This window comes from Blennius ocellaris (genome assembly GCF_963422515.1).
Source record: "Blennius ocellaris genome assembly, chromosome: 17".
Lineage (NCBI taxonomy): Eukaryota > Metazoa > Chordata > Actinopteri > Blenniiformes > Blenniidae > Blennius > Blennius ocellaris.
In genome coordinates this window covers 9,496,888-9,514,710 of record NC_137666.1, presented here as the reverse complement: position 1 = coordinate 9,514,710, position 17,823 = coordinate 9,496,888, and the positions used below count along the sequence as shown (strand labels likewise).

The following is a 17,823-nucleotide window of genomic DNA, read 5'->3' as shown; positions in this document are numbered from 1 at the left end:
TTACAGGTGGACAGGATGGATGATAATCATGCAGAAGGGGAATATCTCATTTATTTTTCAGCTTTCAACACATTGATTCTTAAGAGGTGGACATACAATGATTCAGTAGTTCAGGAATTTAACTTTCACATCTTTTTTTTGGTTTTGTTTTTAAACGTTGCACATTTAAAGTGCATCATCATCTTTATATTGTTTCAAAATTGCCCATTAAATTACTTGGGGAAAACGTTTGTTACCCAGGAAAAAAAAGGCAAAATGTCACACTTGATGCTTAAAAATCCCTGCGTGCCATTTATATGAAATAAATTAAACTGACCAATTTGATTCCCCATTTCTAGTATTGAAAATAGTCTAAATGAGGTCTTTTTCTTAGTAAATACATGTAAAGAATTGAGAACACTCATGGATACCACCGTCCTACTAGATAACAGAACCTCCCACATTTCTCAGGTGAATGCATCCATCCATCAAGTGCTCTTATGCTCTTAAAGGGCCAGGCCGTATCGGAGGCAAGACGTTCCAGCGGCATCTGTGTCGGCTTTTAAAATGATTCCACTTTCACTTTCCGTGACTGTCATACCTCTACAATCACATGTTTTCAAGCAAAACAGAAGAAGGGGGGAATTGACCAAACACTGTCTTTGTGGCCGCAGAGGGAGACGAGGAGGACGAGGCCAACAAGATCGAGGCGCTGCACAAGAGGAGAAACCTGCTCGCAGCTTTCTGCAAACTCATCATCTACGACATCGTGGACATGCCCGCTGCTGCAGACATCTTCAAACATTACATGAAGGTGTGTGTGTGTTTGTCGGCGCTTTGCGTGAAGTCGTGGATTTTAAATTGGAAAATTGAAGAATACAGTTGAAAATTTACCGTGACATGATCTATGTTCAACCATTCCCTCTCTCTCCCTCAGTATTACAACGATTACGGTGACATCATCAAGGAAACGCTCAGTAAAACCAGACAGACGGACAAGATCCTCTGTGCCAAGACGCTCATCCTCAGTCTGCAGCAGGTGAGATGCTGCCGCCGCTTCGCACGGAGCTTCCTTTTGTCCGTCTCTGTGCGGCGGCTTCTCTCACCAGTGCTCTCTCTCTCTCTCTCTCTCCCTCTCTCCCTCCCTCCCTCCCCCGTTCACCTTGTGCGATTGCAGCTGTTCAACGAGCTGCTGCAGGACCAGGGTCCCAACCTGGACCGAACGTCTTCTCACGTGAGCGGCATCAAGGAGCTGGCTCGCCGCTTCGCCCTCACCTTTGGCCTGGATCAGATCAAGACCAGAGAGGCCGTCGCCACGTTGCACAAGTAAGGTCGTCCGTTCCCAGTGGGGGCAAATCTATGGTCGGACATCTCGTTCCATCACTCGCTTCTCGCTGTCGTTTCAGGGATGGAATAGAGTTTGCATTCAAGTACCAGAATCCTCGGGGACCAGAATTTCCTCCTCTCAATCTGGCCTTCCTGGAAGTCCTCAGTGAATTCTCCTCCAAACTAATCCGCCAAGACAAGAAGACAGTGTAAGTGCTCCCTCGTTTTCCCCCCCGTCGAAGCTCAGGCTCGTTCAGTGTTTTTTTTTAATATTGATTTAATGGATTCGCCCGCAGACACTCGTACCTGGAGAAGTTCATGTCCGAGTCGATGTCGGAGCGTCGGGAGGACGTGTGGCTGCCGCTGATCTCCTACAGGAACAGCCTGCTGACGGGAGGAGACGAGGACCACATGTCGGTCACGTCGGGCTCCAGCAGCAAGACGGGCTCCGTACGCAGCAAGAAGGGACGGCCGCCGCTGCACAAGAAGCGCATCGAGGGTGAGCGGAAACGAGGCGGCACGTTGCTGCGTCGGAACAACCGTCTGCTGGCGTTTGCCGCTGTTGTGACCGTGCGCCTTCCCTGTGTCTCACCTCCAGAGGAGAGCAGCGTGGAGGGCTCGTGGATGCTGCGCAACGACACGCTCCAGACACCGGGGGCGCTCCAGACCCCTCAGCTCACCTCCACAGTCCTCCGAGAGAACAGACCGGCAGAACACATGCCCGACCCAGACTCAGAACCCGGCTCCGAGAACGACTTCGTACACAAGTGAGTTCACGCAGAAACCAACTCGTTTCCTCCAACCTTGATCGCAATATATTCATGTCCCTGTCCGCTGATTTCTATCAGTTTTGTCTTTTCTGTCTGAATGAACATGTTCACGGTTTGTTTTGGCCTTTTATACACATCCGGACAGTGTTTTTGGTCGGTTAACATATAAAAAAAAATTTTAAATTCAGTTATTATGCTATAATTACTTAATTACTTTAATATAATCGCCTGTATTGACCTATAGAAATGTTTAAATTCACAACATATGTCAGACCTCCACATTTCACCCTCACTGTGCTGCTGGGATTTCAACTAATGTTGTCTTTAATTGAAATCGACATTTGCAAAAATAAATCTGCAAGTCGACGACGCCTCACAAACACCCTCATGTTATTTATATCCACACATTTAAAAAAAATGAAGAGTCAGCATCGTTCTGCACGTGCAGATTGGGTTTGGCGACCGCTGGAAGTGTGTGTGTGTCGTCGTGTTGATTCAGACTCCGGCTGTCCTTGTCCTCAGTCCTCAGATGCAGATGTCGTGGCTCGGCCAGCAGAAGATGGAGGAGGTGAACAGGAAGGACCGGACGGGCATGAACTACATCAAGTCGCGCAGCAATCAGGGCGTCCGGCAGACCGTGTACGTTTGCTTTCTTCAGCTTTGAAATGTGCAGCGCTCACAAGGAGTGAGGCTTTTCAGATTTAGCCCGACATAGACACCCGCCGACAGACATGGAACGCGGTAATCATTGTGATAAAAGGCTGATTTGGACGAGATGAGGAAGTGTTTCTGTGGCGCAGGCGCGGGCTGATGGAGGACGACGCAGAGCCGATCTTCGAGGACGTGATGATGTCATCGCGGGGTCAGCTGGAAGACATGAACGAGGAGTTTGAAGACACGATGGTGATCGACCTGGTGAGTGACTCTCAATCTGACAAGTTGTTTTAAACTCACTTGAAGCTCACCTCCAGTCTGGCTTTTCATGAATGAGTGGTTCATTTATTTTAGCTCATTTGTCCATTTTACACTGATTTTGAATTTATATTAAACTTGTGTCATTTTGTTTTGTCCTATTTTATTGGGTTTCTGTATTTAATCTCGTTTTCTTTTTAATATTTTAAATCAATTTTTTTTCCTCCCCAAAACAAATACTGCATTTTCAGGGTCTTTGTCCTTTGTTATACTTTGTGATCCTCTCAAACTTGTAAAAACCTGCATGAAGAAATGCTGAATGAATAAAATGTGATTGTTTGGTTTTTTTAATCTTTCAGCCTCCGTCGAGGAACAGACGTGAAAGAGCAGAGTTAAGACCGGACTTCTTCGACTCTGCAGCGATGATTGAAGACGAGTCGGTGAGTCGTACAGATGATCTAACCTGAAGCACAGATTAAATCCAAAATCATGTGGGTTGATGAGGATAAAAGTCTGAGCTTAACAGCAAAATACAGTAAATATTTGCTGTAAATACCCCTAAAACTGAACAGTTTGATTCATTTGACTTCTATTGTGTTGGTTTGTAGAGCACAACTCCTCAAAACTGCGACATTATCCAAATGCTTTCAGACCAGATTAGATTATGGAGAAACTTTGAGGTGAAATAAAACAAGTGGAGAATTGAAATGAGTGGAGTGACAGATTGTTTATATTTTCAGTTTGAGATGTAGAAACACATTTAGTCAGAAGAAAAGAAGATTCAATAAGCTTCTTTGAAAAAGATGGGAAATATTTGTTTCTTTATCATACACTGATTAAAAAAAAAAAAAAAGTCCACTTTTAACTGCAATGAATTAATTAATTACATTTGTATCGACATTTTTCTAAACACCAGTTTCGATTACATGTTCACGTTGACATCATGTAATCTGATTACTTGGCGTCGTCTCTCCTGTCTGGCTGCAGGGATTCACCATGCCCATGTTCTGATCTGGAGGGGACAAGATCCAGAGATCAGGATTTCTATCAGGAGTAAACAAGAGGGGGGAGTTGAACCCGGACTGCCTGCCAATCAAACTCCCCAGAAGAAGAAGAAGAAGAAGAAAAAAAAACATTGTTGAAGTACTTTTCTCTTTCTGTTCCACGCGATGGAAAGGTGTGTGAGGCGGATCTCGGCGAGAACTGAGGCTCCGCTCTGGTCTTTCAGGCTGGAGGATCCCCAGTGGAGTCTGAGTCATGACAGAGCTTCATCCTCCTCCTCCTCCGTCAGCCTGTTGGTTTAGCTCTTGTTAGCGGTAGCGCTGCCGGCGCCCTGCAGCCGGCTGGCCGACAAGCACTGGCAGTTTTTACATTTTCCCCGAAACAGATGTACAGTTTGCTTCGCCTCACGGCTGGCAGCACAGAGCAGCGTAACACTCTGTACAGACCCCCCCCCCCCCCCCCCACCCCTCCACCCCCCCTCTTCTTTTGGTGTTGCACTCCGATCCTTCTGGTTAAAACCGACTTCGAGGATCTCAGTACTAAATGTTCTATATCTTTGCTCTTATTACCCCCCCCATTCGCCACCTCTGAGTCTGTGTGTGTGCCGGTGCTGCCGTGTGACGTGATGCGTGTAAAGTGTTGGTGACGATGGTTGAGCAACGGCGCTCACAAACACACACACACACACACACACAGGTCAACAGTACCGATGTAAACATCTGGTGTGTGTTCTGGAAGCAGAGCCAGTGTCGTCGTTCTTGAATCGACCTCGGATAACCCCCCCCCCACCCCCAACGTTCTGCACACACAAGCAAACACACCCGAAATAACTTTTTAAAGTAAAGAAAATTTTAAAAAAAAGTTTGAAAAAAAAAAAAAGAAAAGACGATAAACATATTTTCAACTCTGTAGCTTTAGTACTAAAGTTTTAAATCGAGTGTTTTTTGTTTTTGTCCGATGTTTGTACAGCCTTTTCTTGAATATGTATCTTCGTTTGTTGCCAAATTGTGGCCTACATACTTACAGTATATTCCAGCCTCCCCCGTCCCACATCTGTAACTCATATCCGACGGTTACCAGCTTATCGGCGCTGTACGGTCTGATTGTAATCACTTCACACTCGAGTATTACAGCAGATTTACCCCCTTCACCTCCTCTTCACCGGCTAAAACCGTTTCCCCCTCGTTTTTACACCAAACTGTCTCCGCCGCTTCCGAGAGGGTTTTTGAAATCATGGTTCATATCCAATGCAGTGACGGGTCCGTTATGTCTGAAAGGTTTCTTCTGAATGTGTTTTTTGCCGTTCCGTTTTCTTCACCCTCCCGTTGGTTTTAATCAGTCATTTACAAACCTCTCACTCATTGGCTGGTTTGGCCGTCCTGTAAATATCAGAGACAATTGGATCTTTTCTGCAGTGCAGTTGACATCAGTTGCCCTAAAATACTCTAAAAAAAGAAGGAAAAAAAAAAGAAAAAAGAATCAAATAAAAAAAAAAAAAGCCTGTTTTTTTTTTTTCTGTGAACTTAAAAATTCTTTTTAATAAAACAAAATCTGTAATCGATTTGCGAACCGGAGTTCGTGTCCTCATTTTGAAATGAAAAACGACTCAGCTTGGCTGCACTCTGACAGTTCACTCTTGATCTTTATTGCGCGGGATCGTGAAATACCACAAGATCACAGGTTCTCTGGATGGATTTATCAAGTGAGATTCAGCATGTTATGTCAGTTTTAGATGTTTCTTATGATGTTCATATGGAACGAAGCAAAGCTTGCTGGGTCAAACTGAACTGTTGGGAGGTTTTCATTTCATTTGAAGTGACTAATAGTTTTCAAAGTCTGAGAATTATATTTGAATACTGTCAAAATCTCATCACGATGGGAATCGTGGAAAAAAAAAATCGTGGATGTTTGAGCCAATAACTTTAAATTGAAAATAGCCAGACTTTTATCAGAGCACTCATCGTTTGATGGCTACAAATAAACCGCAGTATTTCCAACTGTGAAGTAGAAACAAGCATCCAGAAATGCAGATTTCCCACTCGTGGGTGGGAATTTCCTACAAAAATGAATCCTCCAGCATAGAGAGCTGTAATTGTTGACCTCACGATGACCCCACACTCGATAGTCCTTAGAAGAGACTGCAACTCCCAACAGATTGTAATCTGGATAAAAAGAGAAGGGGGGGGGGGGGGGTGGGGACATGCAGCACACAAGACCCAAGACGCACGGTTTCCTCAGAATCACGTCATTTGTATTTGTCAAAATCGGACAGCCGTCGAGTACAAAGTAGAAAGTGATGCACCGCCAGATGTAAATAAAATCCACATGGGTGTCGAGTTCATGATGGCAGAACGGAGCCTGCCACAGGGGGGGGGGGAGGCACGAGTCCCGGCTGAGAGCAATACTTATGACCTAAATGGGGAAGGATCCACACAGCAAGTGCATTTAAAAAGAAATTCACTGTTAAAAAAAACAAAAACAAAAAATACAGTACAAGAACTGTACGCGACTTCAGTATATTTCACTACAAATGTTGACAGTTGCATATTTTGTAACCTCTGATTTGACTGCGTCCTTGAAATGTCAAGAGAAAGTCAACAGTGGAGGCCAATATGGCCGCTGCCGACATGACGAATCGCTCAGAATGTGTGACTATTCAATCCAGGTCATGTGACGTCGTGCTTTCAGGCCTCGATGGTCGGCAATTCACACTGCGATGACGTCCCCGACGCTTCCTCCAAAACCCCCGATAAACTTCACACCGTTTAAAAGACGAGCAGAGTGAAGGCTGAGTGTCTCTCTCTCACACACACATACACACACACCAGCGGAGTGGGGGGAAACGGGCGAGGAGATGTGATTACATGAGGAAAAACATCTGCTTTCCAGAGCCGTCGTTGACGGGTACTAGTGGAGCCGGGGCGGGTCGGGAGTCCCGTGTGGGAACGCTTCACAGGGGGATGTTGGCGTGCTTCTTCCAGGGGTTGACCTGCTTCTTGCTGGCCAGGACCTCCAGGTCTCTGCAGATCTTCTTGCGAGTGGTGGCCGGCTCAATGATGTCGTCCACGAAGCCTGGACAACCAGAAGAGGCTCGTGTGAGATTTTTTTTTAAAACACACCAGAATGAAAGGAAAGCCTCCGAAGCGGATTAACCTCTGACAGCAGCTGGAAAAGGGTTGGCGAACTTCTCCACGTATTCGGCCTCCGCTTCAGCCTGGTTCTCCTTTCCTCTGAAGATAATCTGAACGGCGCCCTGAAGAAGGCAAGACAATCGTCTGGGATTGGCTCCGGAGGCCCAAAGTAGGAAAAACCAGTGTATGGATGGATGGAGTGTGTTTTGCTGGGTTTTTTTTTTTTTAATTCACCTTGGCACCCATGACGGCCACCTCAGCGGTGGGCCACGCGTAGTTCACGTCTCCCCTCAAGTGTTTGGAGCTCATCACATCATAGGCTCCTCCGTAAGCCTGGAATACATAGTCACGGCGCGTTTTTATTTAAATCAACTCCGCGTTCTGCGAAAGTCAAGGGATTCTTTTCGGTGCGAGGCGTCCGTGCAGGCGCGGCTTGTCGCTCTACGTCGGCCTGCTACAACGCACCTTTCTGGTGATGATGGTGATCTTGGGGACGGTCGCTTCGGCGAAGGCGAACAGCAGCTTGGCTCCGTGTCGGATGATGCCTCCGTACTCCTGAGCCGTGCCTGGCAAGAGCGGCAGTTAGAACACACACACACGTGTGCAGAACAGGTTAATGTGCTCGTTTTCCACACTAAACGTCAGGACTCAGAGTGGAAAACAGCCTTAAAATGAAACGGATCTCAACAGTGTGCCGATATGTGCTAGAAAAAAAGTAATTTCTGTATCTTCCAAAGATTTATACATCTGAATATCTTACAATTTAGAAGAATGACAAAAGTTGATGCAGCTCTGATCGCTGCAACCAAAGGAGAGCTTTTATTTTCTCGTATTTTGATTTCCTTGACAGAAAAGGCATCAGTTTTTGTTTTTTTTCTATTCCAGAGAATAAATCATGCTGCGACTCTTTGACATTCGAGTTTCTTTGGTTATAGATATTTTGTTATGCAACTGAATTTTCCATTTGTACCAATGAGGAAAACACTGACAATATCAAAAATGAGTTGAAAAATGATTAAAACGACAATATAAGCAAAGACGTTGTGCACACATGTATGGGGATTTCTTTCTTTTTTTTTTTAAGAATACCTGGCAGGAAACCCGGAACATCCACAAAGGTGATGATGGGAATGTTAAACGCGTCACAGAAGCGAACAAATCGAGCTCCTTTCACTGAAGAATTAATGTCCAAACATCCTGATGGGGGGGAAACGGAAAGCAGACACAACGAGCTGAACAAACATCTCCCCAGGATGCTGCTTTTTGAGGTTTAATCCAACTTCATGACGACTCTCCAATTATCATCACTCACCAGAGGCCACTTTGGGCTGATTACCCACAATGCCTACAGTGCGTCCATTCATTCGGGCAAATCCCACCACGATGTTTTTGGCATAGTGGGGCATGATCTCAAAGAAGTCTCTCTCGTCCACAATCTGAAATGATATTTAAAAGATAAACCTTTGACTAATTGCTGAGCGGAATGTGTTGATAGTGTGTGTGTGTGTGTGTGTGTGTGTGTGTGTGTGTATACATACTGCGTGAACGATGTCCAGCATGTCGTAGGCTTTCGTCGACTCGAACGGGACGATGGTGTCCAGTGACGGGACCAGACGATCGCTGACGGAGAAAGAATCGTCAGCGACGAATAAAAGAAAGCGACACTCCCAGTGAGGAGGAGTTGCTGGTTCACCGCCGCTGCCTCGCTCACCTGGGGTCGTGGCACTTCCTGATGGGAGCCGGATCCTGGTTGCTGAGAGGAAGGAAGTTGAAGAACTCGCGCAGGTTGAGCAGGGCCTCGACGTCGTTCTCAAACGCGTGGTGGGCGACGCCTGTAAAATACGGCGGAACGCCGAACGTTCATTCAAATGTGCATTTTTTCTTCTTCCCTGAAACGAGAAACCAAAAGCGGGGGAGGCTTTTGCTCGATAATTTGACAGGTCGTATAAAAAAAAAAACTGACCGGACACAGACGTGTGAGTTTTGGCTCCACCGAGCTCCTCCTGAGTCACGTCTTCATTGGTGACGGACTTCACAACATCGGGGCCTGTGATAAACAGATACGACGTGTCCTGCCCACACACGCATATAAATAAACATGGCTATTCATGGAGTCCAATATCACTTCCTCTGTGAAAGGTTGGACTTCACGTGAAATTAAAAGTGGACTGATGCGAGTCCTCACCTTCACCATGAAGGTGAAATCGGTCAGCGCGGGCGAGTACACGGCCCCTCCTGCACACGGACCCATGATGAGTGAGATCTGAGGGACGACTCCTGAAGCCAACACGTTCCTCTGCAACAGCAATCAACCTCCTTTGTAATTAAACTTTGCACGCAACCAGAAGTGTCTCATCTGACGAAATAAGGCAAAGTACGACTGACTGGCATAAAAACACTCCTACCAGGAAAATATCTGCGTATCCGGCCAGAGATTCTACTCCTTCCTGGATCCGAGCGCCTCCGGAGTCATTGAGTCCGATCACGGGCGCACCGACCATCATGGCCTGGTCCATAATCTTTGTATAAAAAAAAATTTTTTTTTAAAAAGGAAGATAAACGCAATCTTTCCTGTTCTTACAGCTTACTAGCAACTTTAGAAGATGCCGAGTGTCCGTTTACCTTACAGATCTTCTGTGCATGAGCTCCAGACAAACTGCCACCAAACACAGTGAAGTCCTAAGAAGAACAGCGCAGGAGGAAAGCCAAAGTGAAACCGGCTCGGTGTCATTCGCTCCGCCTTAAAAAGTTCTGTTGTGTAAAATGTGCTTGCACCTGACTGAAGACATAAACCAGCCTGCCGTTGATCCTGCCTCGGCCGGTCACAACACTGTCACCGGGGAACTAAAACAAAAGAGAAGTGGATTCACGGAAAACGGAAAAGAAAAAAGTTTCGGCGTGTGTGTGTGTGTGTCCTGCTACCTTGTTTCTGTCCTGCTCCATGCCGAAGTCAGCACAGCGATGCTCCACGAACATGTCGGACTCCTCGAAGGAGTCGGGGTCCAGCAGGAGCTGCACTCGCTCCCGGGCCGTCAGCTTACCCTGCAGCAGAGGATCTCAATTACAAAACACTGTTACATAACATCACCCTCTTAAACCACCCAGTCATTGTTAAAGATATTTAAAAAAAAAACCAAATGTATACATTTTAAAAACAACAATGGACGGTCATTTAGAGGTTGTTATATTACAAAGGTTATTATGTCTCAGAGTGGTGGGCTGCCATGGTGCCCAGTGACCTGCTGGGGGTCAAAGGTCTTGCTCAGTGGTAACCTGTCAGCTGTCGGATTAAAACCTTTTCAAATTCATTGTGTTTGATTGGTGCGGTCACTTTGACATGTCATATAAATTTCTGATTGTGTTACTTAATACAACTTTACATTACGCAAATATATATATATATATATATATATATATATATCAGTATAATGATCCTCAGCTTACACTTCAGGGTGCGTGTGGCGTCTCAATGGATGGTCTAAAGAGGAATAAGTGTGATTATCAACAATAACTGTTCTTATCAGGAGCTCTGATCTCTGCATGGCACACTGATATTTAACTGACTCATAGCGTCACCTGCTGTTGTGGAGGGCAGACGTAAACATGTAGTCAAAGTTTTGTTTCAAGTGTGTGTGTGTGTGTGTGTGTGTGTGTGTGTGTGTGTGTGTGTAACAATGGTACATTATTAACCAGTCAGTCTCTTTACAGCCCTTGAGCCAGGCATTCACCACGCAACCTCTGCAAGTTCAGAGAGTTTAAAGCGATCGGAAGTGTGTGTCACACAGAAATGTCCTCGCGTGTAGCGACAATAAAAACAGACACTCGGCTGTTTTGAGACTTTTACCTTCTTGTGCTGCGCTTCTATTCTCTTCTGACCTCCTCCGACCAGCGCCGCTTTACGCTTCTGCTCGATCCGCTCCTTAACGGACAGATGGCCCACCGAATACCACCGGCGGTCCCGCTGCACAGCCGTCTGCGGTGCTGCCGCACAGACCGCGCCATATTTCACCTGCGCCAGACCCCTGAAGGAGACTCTCAAGCCATTGATGAGTCCGCAGCTAGTCCGAGCCACACAGAAGGCCGCCATCATTACCGAGCGTGATCCGGGATGACAGAGGTGACGGGCTACGGTTTCAACCAATAGAAAATAGGGGGCGAGTTCTCTCAGCCAATCAGAAGCAAGGAATGGGCTCCACTCATTCGAAGGAGGGGCGGGACCTGTATTTCTGTGTTACCTGAAAGTCACGTCTGTGGGACTTTTTGTCCTGAGTTTGTTCTGTCAGGTAAAACGTGAAGCGCAACGTTTGTTGGGAAACGGGATAAGATAAGGGATTTAGTTGTTTTTTTTTAACAAGCAACAAAAATATCAAACGAAAGACAGTATAGTTGTACATCAGATATGTAGAACTAACCACTTCAATCATCCCTTAGCAGTTTATTATGTTGCTCATATAGATCTATTTGAACTTCACTCATGTTTTAGATGTTTTTTTTATTTGCCATTCCTGTTCTTCCACAGATCAACTCCTTTCGCTGACGCACAGTGAAGTTAATTTCTTATCCCGACACTTTTTAATACGTCACATTTGGTTTGTCTTATTCTTCGTCCTTTGTTGTGAGGCAACTGGTTATTTAGTCTGGAGGCGAATAGTCATAAAGTTGATCACATTGGTTAATTTAAAGGTCCTTCATAATGGGTAGTGGATTATTTGAAGCTACAGTTATTCATGAGTCTATCGGCTCTTTTTGGAGACGAAACCTTCAACACTGAACCTGAGTTCCACTCAGCGGTATGGAGGGATGAAGGAAGAGTACAGAGTGTGTGACGCTAGTTACAGTATGCATTTTTTTATATACTCAATGTATAAAAAGTTATATTCTGAGCTTTGTTTTTCTTGTAAATAATGAATGATATTGTTAGAAAACAGTACTTAGATATGAAGAGGGTAGAAATATTTAATATTTAGATACATTTTGATGATATGAGTCATAAAATCTGAGTGAAATGTCAACATTTTCTTTTTTCTGTTTTTTTTTTACTATTTTATTTATCAAGTGCAAGAAATTGACATAAAGTGCATTTAGTAAAACATTTCGTGAACTTAAAATGTCAACATTTTCTTAAATATAAATAGCACATATTTGTGTTTGCAAAGCCCACTGGAAATGTCCTAAAATATTCCGCAAGAATAAAGTTCTTTTTTCTAACTGGAAATAGTAAGTAATTACATAATTTAGTGGGGTTAAGATACTGGTTACGGATGTTTTTACGAATGTATTAAATATTGCAGTTGATTTCAAAAGTTTTTAAGTATTTGAGACACCTGGAGCGCGGCGCGGAGGTCTCGTGCACTCCGGTAACCACGGTAACTGATGGCGGAAACCTCGCGAGATTACCGCGCTCGTGAAGAGGGGCTGGTACGAGGAAAAGTGGAAAATCGAATGATTGATGCATTTGTGAAACGGCCAGTGAGCTATGTTTCGATCACGGATCGACAAGTGTTACAGTAAAACGTACAAAAAATTGTGGAGATTCCAGTTGGCAGCTTGCACTTGGCACCTCTGAGTGAGGAATAAGACGAGCGGCTGCGAGACACTGTGACGGTTGAGTCTTCGAGAGCTAATTTACTGGCTATGCTAACGCTAGCAGGTTAGCTTTGTTTACATCAAGAGCGCGCCTGCTGACCGTTTGCTCAGTTCAAACCCGACAAACGCGGGACATTAGCAGCACCTGGCGACTCATTTGAGCACCGGAGAGGACGCGGCGTTGGACGGTGTATGGACTTCATGGCTATCACTGGCCATCTTTTCTGGAGAACGTTTTGACGGATGTAGTAAGCTAACGGTAGCTTCACGATGCTAACCCTTTGAACATCCGATTCAACGCTGGCCCCAGGGCTGTGTTGACTGTGTGAGCGACTGTTGCCAGGCGCCTAATTGGTTCTAGCCAGTGCAATATTTATGTGTCGTCTGTAAACGTTGTTGGATAAAAGCAACGCCTGACGGGACCAGTGATGCTAACTCTGGCTAGCCGCTTTGCTGAGCTAGCTGCCGTTGTGCGCGTTTCGTGGTGCCTACTCTACTGTAACCGTTATCTCATGTCTATGTTATTAATTCGAGACTAATCTCCGCATTGGCACGCTGGAGTGACGGTGTGTTGCACCGATTGGATATTGTTTTTTTTTTGTTTTGTTTTGGGGTTTTTTTTAATCCATTTTTCATCACACCGGGATTTGGCTGGTGTATTCTTCACTGAGAGCGGCTGGATTTTCACCGTGAGGCTGCGGAGTTTACCGCTATGGACCCTCCTAATGCAACCGCTCTGTACGTGTCTGCCAGCCGGGCTGTGCTGCAGTGCGACCCTCGGCAGCCTCACACCTTCGCGGAGATGTACAAGTTACTGCCCTACTTCCGACAGTCCCTCGCCTGCCTCGTCTGTGGTAAGCATCCCGAGAAGAGTCGCGTCCGGTCCGATCCGCTTTCGTGTCATGTCGCTGCAAGAACAGCCTTAACGTCGCATTGTGATCTGATCTGGGACCAGAACCACCTATGCGCTTTATAATTACGATATTGATATTGACAGTCGTGGTCTCGGCACGTCGGTTTGTGGCGTTCACTCAGCCCCGGCGTCACCGTGGCAACCGCGCGTGAGCTCCCGGTCACCCGTCCTTGCTGACGGCCCCTCTGTTGTTGTGCCTGCTGCAGAGCCATGTGTTTCCTATACCCGCTTTATTTACTCGCCCACACACGTTAAGAAACTGAAAATGTTGACAAAATGAAACAACATTTCTGACCTCTTTCTATGAGTTTCTGTTGTCGGGGAAATCCTTCAGCATGATTGGTGGTTTTGGTGGTGTAAACAATGAAAAAAAAAATGCTTGGAGAGACTGTCAATTGCACATCATCATTATACTAAACTGTATTAGGGTCTTTAAGTTAGTTATTATTTGCTATTGCATCTACTGATGAAGAGTTGAAATCCAACGCACTGATTGTAGGTTCTCCATGTTTGCATTGTTGACCACACAGAATAGCATTTGAAAGCTATGCCAAGTGTTTGTTTTTAAATGTACTTTCCAATGAGGAAAGAAGTTCATCCTTAAATATCTCTATCAAAAAACAAATCTGCTTTATAATATGCAATTGTGTCAAAACTGTCTGAACCATATTCATCTTGTGTTCCCCTTAGGTAAACTTCTCCAGGATCCCATCTCAACAGCAAACCCCGAGTGTCCACATTACGTCTGCTTAGGCTGCAAAGGCAAGAAGATGCAGATCAGGTTGGCCTGCAACCGCTGTAAAGACTATTCCTGTTTCCAGGAGAACAAACAGGTGTCTTTATTGGTGCAGTGCTACAAGAAGCTCTGCCTCTACGTGACTCATTCGGCGCTGCTGCAGTCCATCAGCAGCCATGTCGGGGGGTCTCCGGAGGTTATGGCCCTGCTGGAAGAAGTCATGTCACACAAAGAGGAGCTGGAGATAGAGGACCAAAGCTTAGCACAAGAAGATGTGAACCCCTCTGCCGTGGAGTCGCTGACCCCCACTGAGGCCCCGCCTGCTCCCGCAGCGCTGTCGGCGGCGCCCCAGAGCTCCTCCTCGGACCCTCCCTGTTCGGTCGCGCCGCAGGAATGCAATGGAGGAGTGCTGGAGGAACAAGTACCTTCTTCTCCTGAGCTCGAAGTGTGTGAGCTGATTGAGGAGCAGCCACAGGCAGGACTGTCTGTTTCCAACGCCGCATGCGGTGGTTTGGAACTGAGTCTGACCACTGAACCTTTCGCCCCGACACCAGGCACCGTGTGCTCACTCAGGGATGGGGAATCTAGTAGCAGGGAGCTGGAGGAGGGGGAGGTGTTGCTTCTCAGCGTGGAGGAGGTTTTACAGACCTTGGATCCCCTTCAGCCCGGTCGGGACTCTCTTCACACACAGCCAGAAAGGACGCACACCCACACAAACATGGCGGCGGACAGAACACACACTCAAATGTACATCCAGCTGGATGCAGCCCACGACTACACACAGATTCCGCCCGACAGGACTAACACGGTGACGGCTCACGGTGCTCATATACACTCATCGTCCTTCGATCCTCCACCGAACTCCAAGCCCCCGCCAGTCCGCCTTAACCGAAAACGGTCTCGTTCAGAGAGCGACAGAGAGAAGGTGAAACCTCTCCCGATCGCCTCCATCCTGCAGGGCTCGTCCAATCAACACACTCCAAACCTCTCGCACACACTACACACACCGCCGCCCGCACCCACCCTGACTGTACCAGCCCACACGTACTCATCCCTTTCCAACGGGGCGCCTCTTAAGCCCAGTCGCCCCGCGCCGAACTACAATAAAGGTGCTCGGAAGCACGTGGAGCCGAGTCTGAAGAAGCCCCACGCCAAGGCGCGCGGCAGCGGCGGCACCAAGACCAAGGACCGGAGCAAAGACCAGCGCTTGATGGCAGGCTGCCTGGTTCCCTCGGCACCCGTCAGGTCCCATTACAAAAAGCCGGTGGAGAAGAAGGGATGCAAATGTGGCAGGGCCACACAGAATCCATCCGTGTTGACCTGCAGGGGGCAGCGATGTCCCTGCTACTCAAACCGCAAGGTGAGGCCCAGACGCGTGTGTGCCGGCAGCCAACTGAATACGTTTTTGTTTAACTGCGGTAAAGCAAGTTTTGTGTGGTTGTGTCTCTGTATATGTGTCCACTATGCGTCTTTGCTCGTCATCAGCTGGGATCGGGTCCAGCACCCCGCCTCACTCAGTTGGATGAAAAGATGTTTGGTTTTAACATTTGCAGGTGTGGGTATGTAAGGTGTCTATAAGCAAAAAGCCCCACTAAAGGAATGAAAGTACAATTCAGAGTGCACCACCTCCTCCCACACTCCTCTTCGAGTCACTTGTGAAATGCGAAACCAGTGCCGATCCGATTCCTTAGGAGTGACGCTCTTGTGTTTCCCCCGTTTTTTGTTTTTTTTTCCAGGCGTGTTTGGATTGTATCTGTCGAGGCTGCCAGAACTCCTACATGGCCAACGGTGAGAAGAAGCTGGAGGCCTTCGCCGTGCCAGAGAAGGCCTTGGAACAGACGCGCTTGACGCTCGGCATCAACCTCACCAGCATCACAGCGGCCGCGGCGCTGCGCAACCCGGCGACCACCAGCATTCGCGCGAACACACTCCTCAACGTTGCCACGGCGACGGGGACCCCCGTGACCACGGCCTTCCTGTCCCCCAGCCCGCCGCAAGAACCCAGCTACGAGGACAGCCTGGAGCTGCTGATTGGATGAGAGGCTGGGACTCCAAATATAAAACAGCTCGGTGCCGATTGAATGTGACGGCTGATCATTGTGTCTGTCAGACAACCTGTACCCCCCCCCCCCACCCCACCCCCTCCCTCTTCCTGTAGGGAGGTGATCTAAGGCAGCTATGGGTCTGTTTTGTCCTGTAACCTGCTCTCTCTTTTTTTTTTTTTTTTTTTTTTTTTTTTCTCTCTCCTGTGTTGGAAAATGCTGAGTAGTAAGACTAGCATGGGTGTGCCAAAGCCTCCTGTATTGTGCCTGTGTGCCAGTTTGTGTTGTTGCCTGTCTGTAGTTAAATACTTATACTCGGTTCCAAAGGCTGATCTGTATTTCAGATGTGCTTTTATTTTCTTCATTCATAGACCGCAGACATACTGTAAGAGGCAATAGAAACTCATACCTAAGTTTTTGTGTAGTCATTCGCACAGCTCTGGACTGGAGTGTTTCTTTTTCTCGTACTTGATGCATGACGACGCCTGCATCAGCATATTGAGGCCACCGCATTTTCTGGGCTTGAGTGTCACTCCCGGTTAATGTTTAGGAAAAGCATATTTGGTATCAGAACGGCACTGACTAACCCTTAAACATGTGTTTGTTCACACCTTATTAATTGTTCTTGTGAGTGATCTATGGAGACTCGCACAAGACTGTTTGCCTTTTTTTTTTTCTGTCTCATCAATTCATTCAGTTGTAGTACTGTCGCCCATTAGCAAATTTGTCTTAATGAACTTGACTGATACAGGCGTTGTATAGGCAGCAGGATCACGTCAAAGCACTTGGCTGGCTCCACAGTTTCTGAGTGTGTGCGTGTGCGTGTGTGTGTGTGTGTGTGTGTATGTGCCTGCTGAGATTTACTGTAATGTCAGTGGGGAGGCAGGTGGTTGGTTGTAAGCACTTAGTGTGACCGATTGGCCAAACTGCAACCAAAAAACCATTCTTGGTTAACAAAGCAATAGGAGCAGCAACAAGGAGCCTCCCAGCTCCCGTGCACACACAGTTGTTTACAGTATTTGCCATTATTGACTTTAAATGACTTGTCTTCAACAAGAATACATGTTACTCTTTGATTCTGAGTTTGTACATGACCCCCTTGTGTGTGTGTATAGGTTAACTTAAGCCATAGGTTGTCATCACCAAGGCAAAACTATCCTCCGCGTGTGCATTTCTTCCCCAAGTTGTAGTGTCCCGATCCACCAGAGGCCGACTCGGAGGCTATTTTTGATAACAAGTGCTTGAAATGTGGCATCACTTGTTTTCTCTTTGCGTTTTGGGGTTGGATCACATCGAAGTCGGTCTATAACCCACGAGGCCGAGTGTCGTCCACGTTTTGTGTTTACCGTCACCTGTAACTACACTATGTTTTGTCGGTTCAGTCATTTTGACCAAAAAAAAAACCAGACTGAAAAGAGGGAATCTG

At 46.6% G+C, this 17,823-nt stretch overlaps 3 protein-coding genes across 3 annotated transcripts in view; 2 read left to right on the top strand and 1 right to left on the bottom strand.

The window, feature by feature from the left end:
- The window catches only part of stag1a (STAG1 cohesin complex component a), a 40,210-nt gene extending 34,723 nt beyond the window's left edge, over positions 1-5,487 (top strand). Inside the window, exons 23-32 of the mRNA XM_080513429.1 lie at positions 654-793; positions 917-1,018; positions 1,157-1,305; positions 1,386-1,514; positions 1,602-1,804; positions 1,904-2,072; positions 2,598-2,714; positions 2,876-2,990; positions 3,347-3,427; positions 3,975-5,487. Coding sequence (XP_080369555.1) covers positions 654-793; positions 917-1,018; positions 1,157-1,305; positions 1,386-1,514; positions 1,602-1,804; positions 1,904-2,072; positions 2,598-2,714; positions 2,876-2,990; positions 3,347-3,427; positions 3,975-3,998 — 1,229 coding nt within the window. The 3' untranslated portion in view covers positions 3,999-5,487. The remainder of the gene's footprint in view (positions 1-653; positions 794-916; positions 1,019-1,156; positions 1,306-1,385; positions 1,515-1,601; positions 1,805-1,903; positions 2,073-2,597; positions 2,715-2,875; positions 2,991-3,346; positions 3,428-3,974) is intronic.
- Positions 5,488-6,227: 740 nt separating this feature from the next.
- Positions 6,228-11,213, bottom strand: pccb (propionyl-CoA carboxylase subunit beta). Its single transcript, XM_080513366.1, has 15 exons — positions 10,965-11,213; positions 10,043-10,162; positions 9,896-9,964; positions 9,743-9,799; positions 9,526-9,639; positions 9,306-9,416; positions 9,084-9,192; positions 8,832-8,952; positions 8,659-8,740; positions 8,433-8,556; positions 8,210-8,317; positions 7,586-7,686; positions 7,355-7,453; positions 7,143-7,242; positions 6,228-7,061 (listed from the first exon to the last, which is right to left on the bottom strand). Exons 1-15 carry the CDS (start codon positions 11,208-11,210, stop codon positions 6,940-6,942), a joined length of 1,683 nt encoding a protein of 560 aa, XP_080369492.1. The 5' UTR covers positions 11,211-11,213; the 3' UTR covers positions 6,228-6,939.
- Positions 11,214-13,400: 2,187 nt separating this feature from the next.
- On the top strand, positions 13,401-16,394 carry msl2a (MSL complex subunit 2a; the record flags this gene model as incomplete). Its single annotated transcript, XM_080512492.1, has 3 exons — positions 13,401-13,560; positions 14,310-15,715; positions 16,092-16,394. The coding sequence occupies exons 1-3, from the start codon at positions 13,419-13,421 to the stop codon at positions 16,392-16,394; spliced, it is 1,851 nt and encodes a 616-aa protein (XP_080368618.1). The 5' UTR covers positions 13,401-13,418.
- Between the last annotated feature and the right edge of the window lie 1,429 nt (positions 16,395-17,823).

What these genes read in the sequence shown, in the direction of transcription:
- pccb (XM_080513366.1), bottom strand. Translation starts at nt 11,210, where the DNA reads ATGATGGCGGCCTTCTGTGTGGCTCGGACTAGCTGCGGACTCATCAAT. An exon ending in TAGAAGCGCAGCACAAGAAG is followed by an intron (nt 10,163 to 10,964) that starts GTAAAAGTCTCA and finishes CCTCTGCTGCAG; the next exon opens with GGTAAGCTGACGGCCCGGGA. An exon ending in TCAGCCCAAAGTGGCCTCTG is followed by an intron (nt 8,318 to 8,432) that starts GTGAGTGATGAT and finishes CCCCCCCATCAG; the next exon opens with GATGTTTGGACATTAATTCT.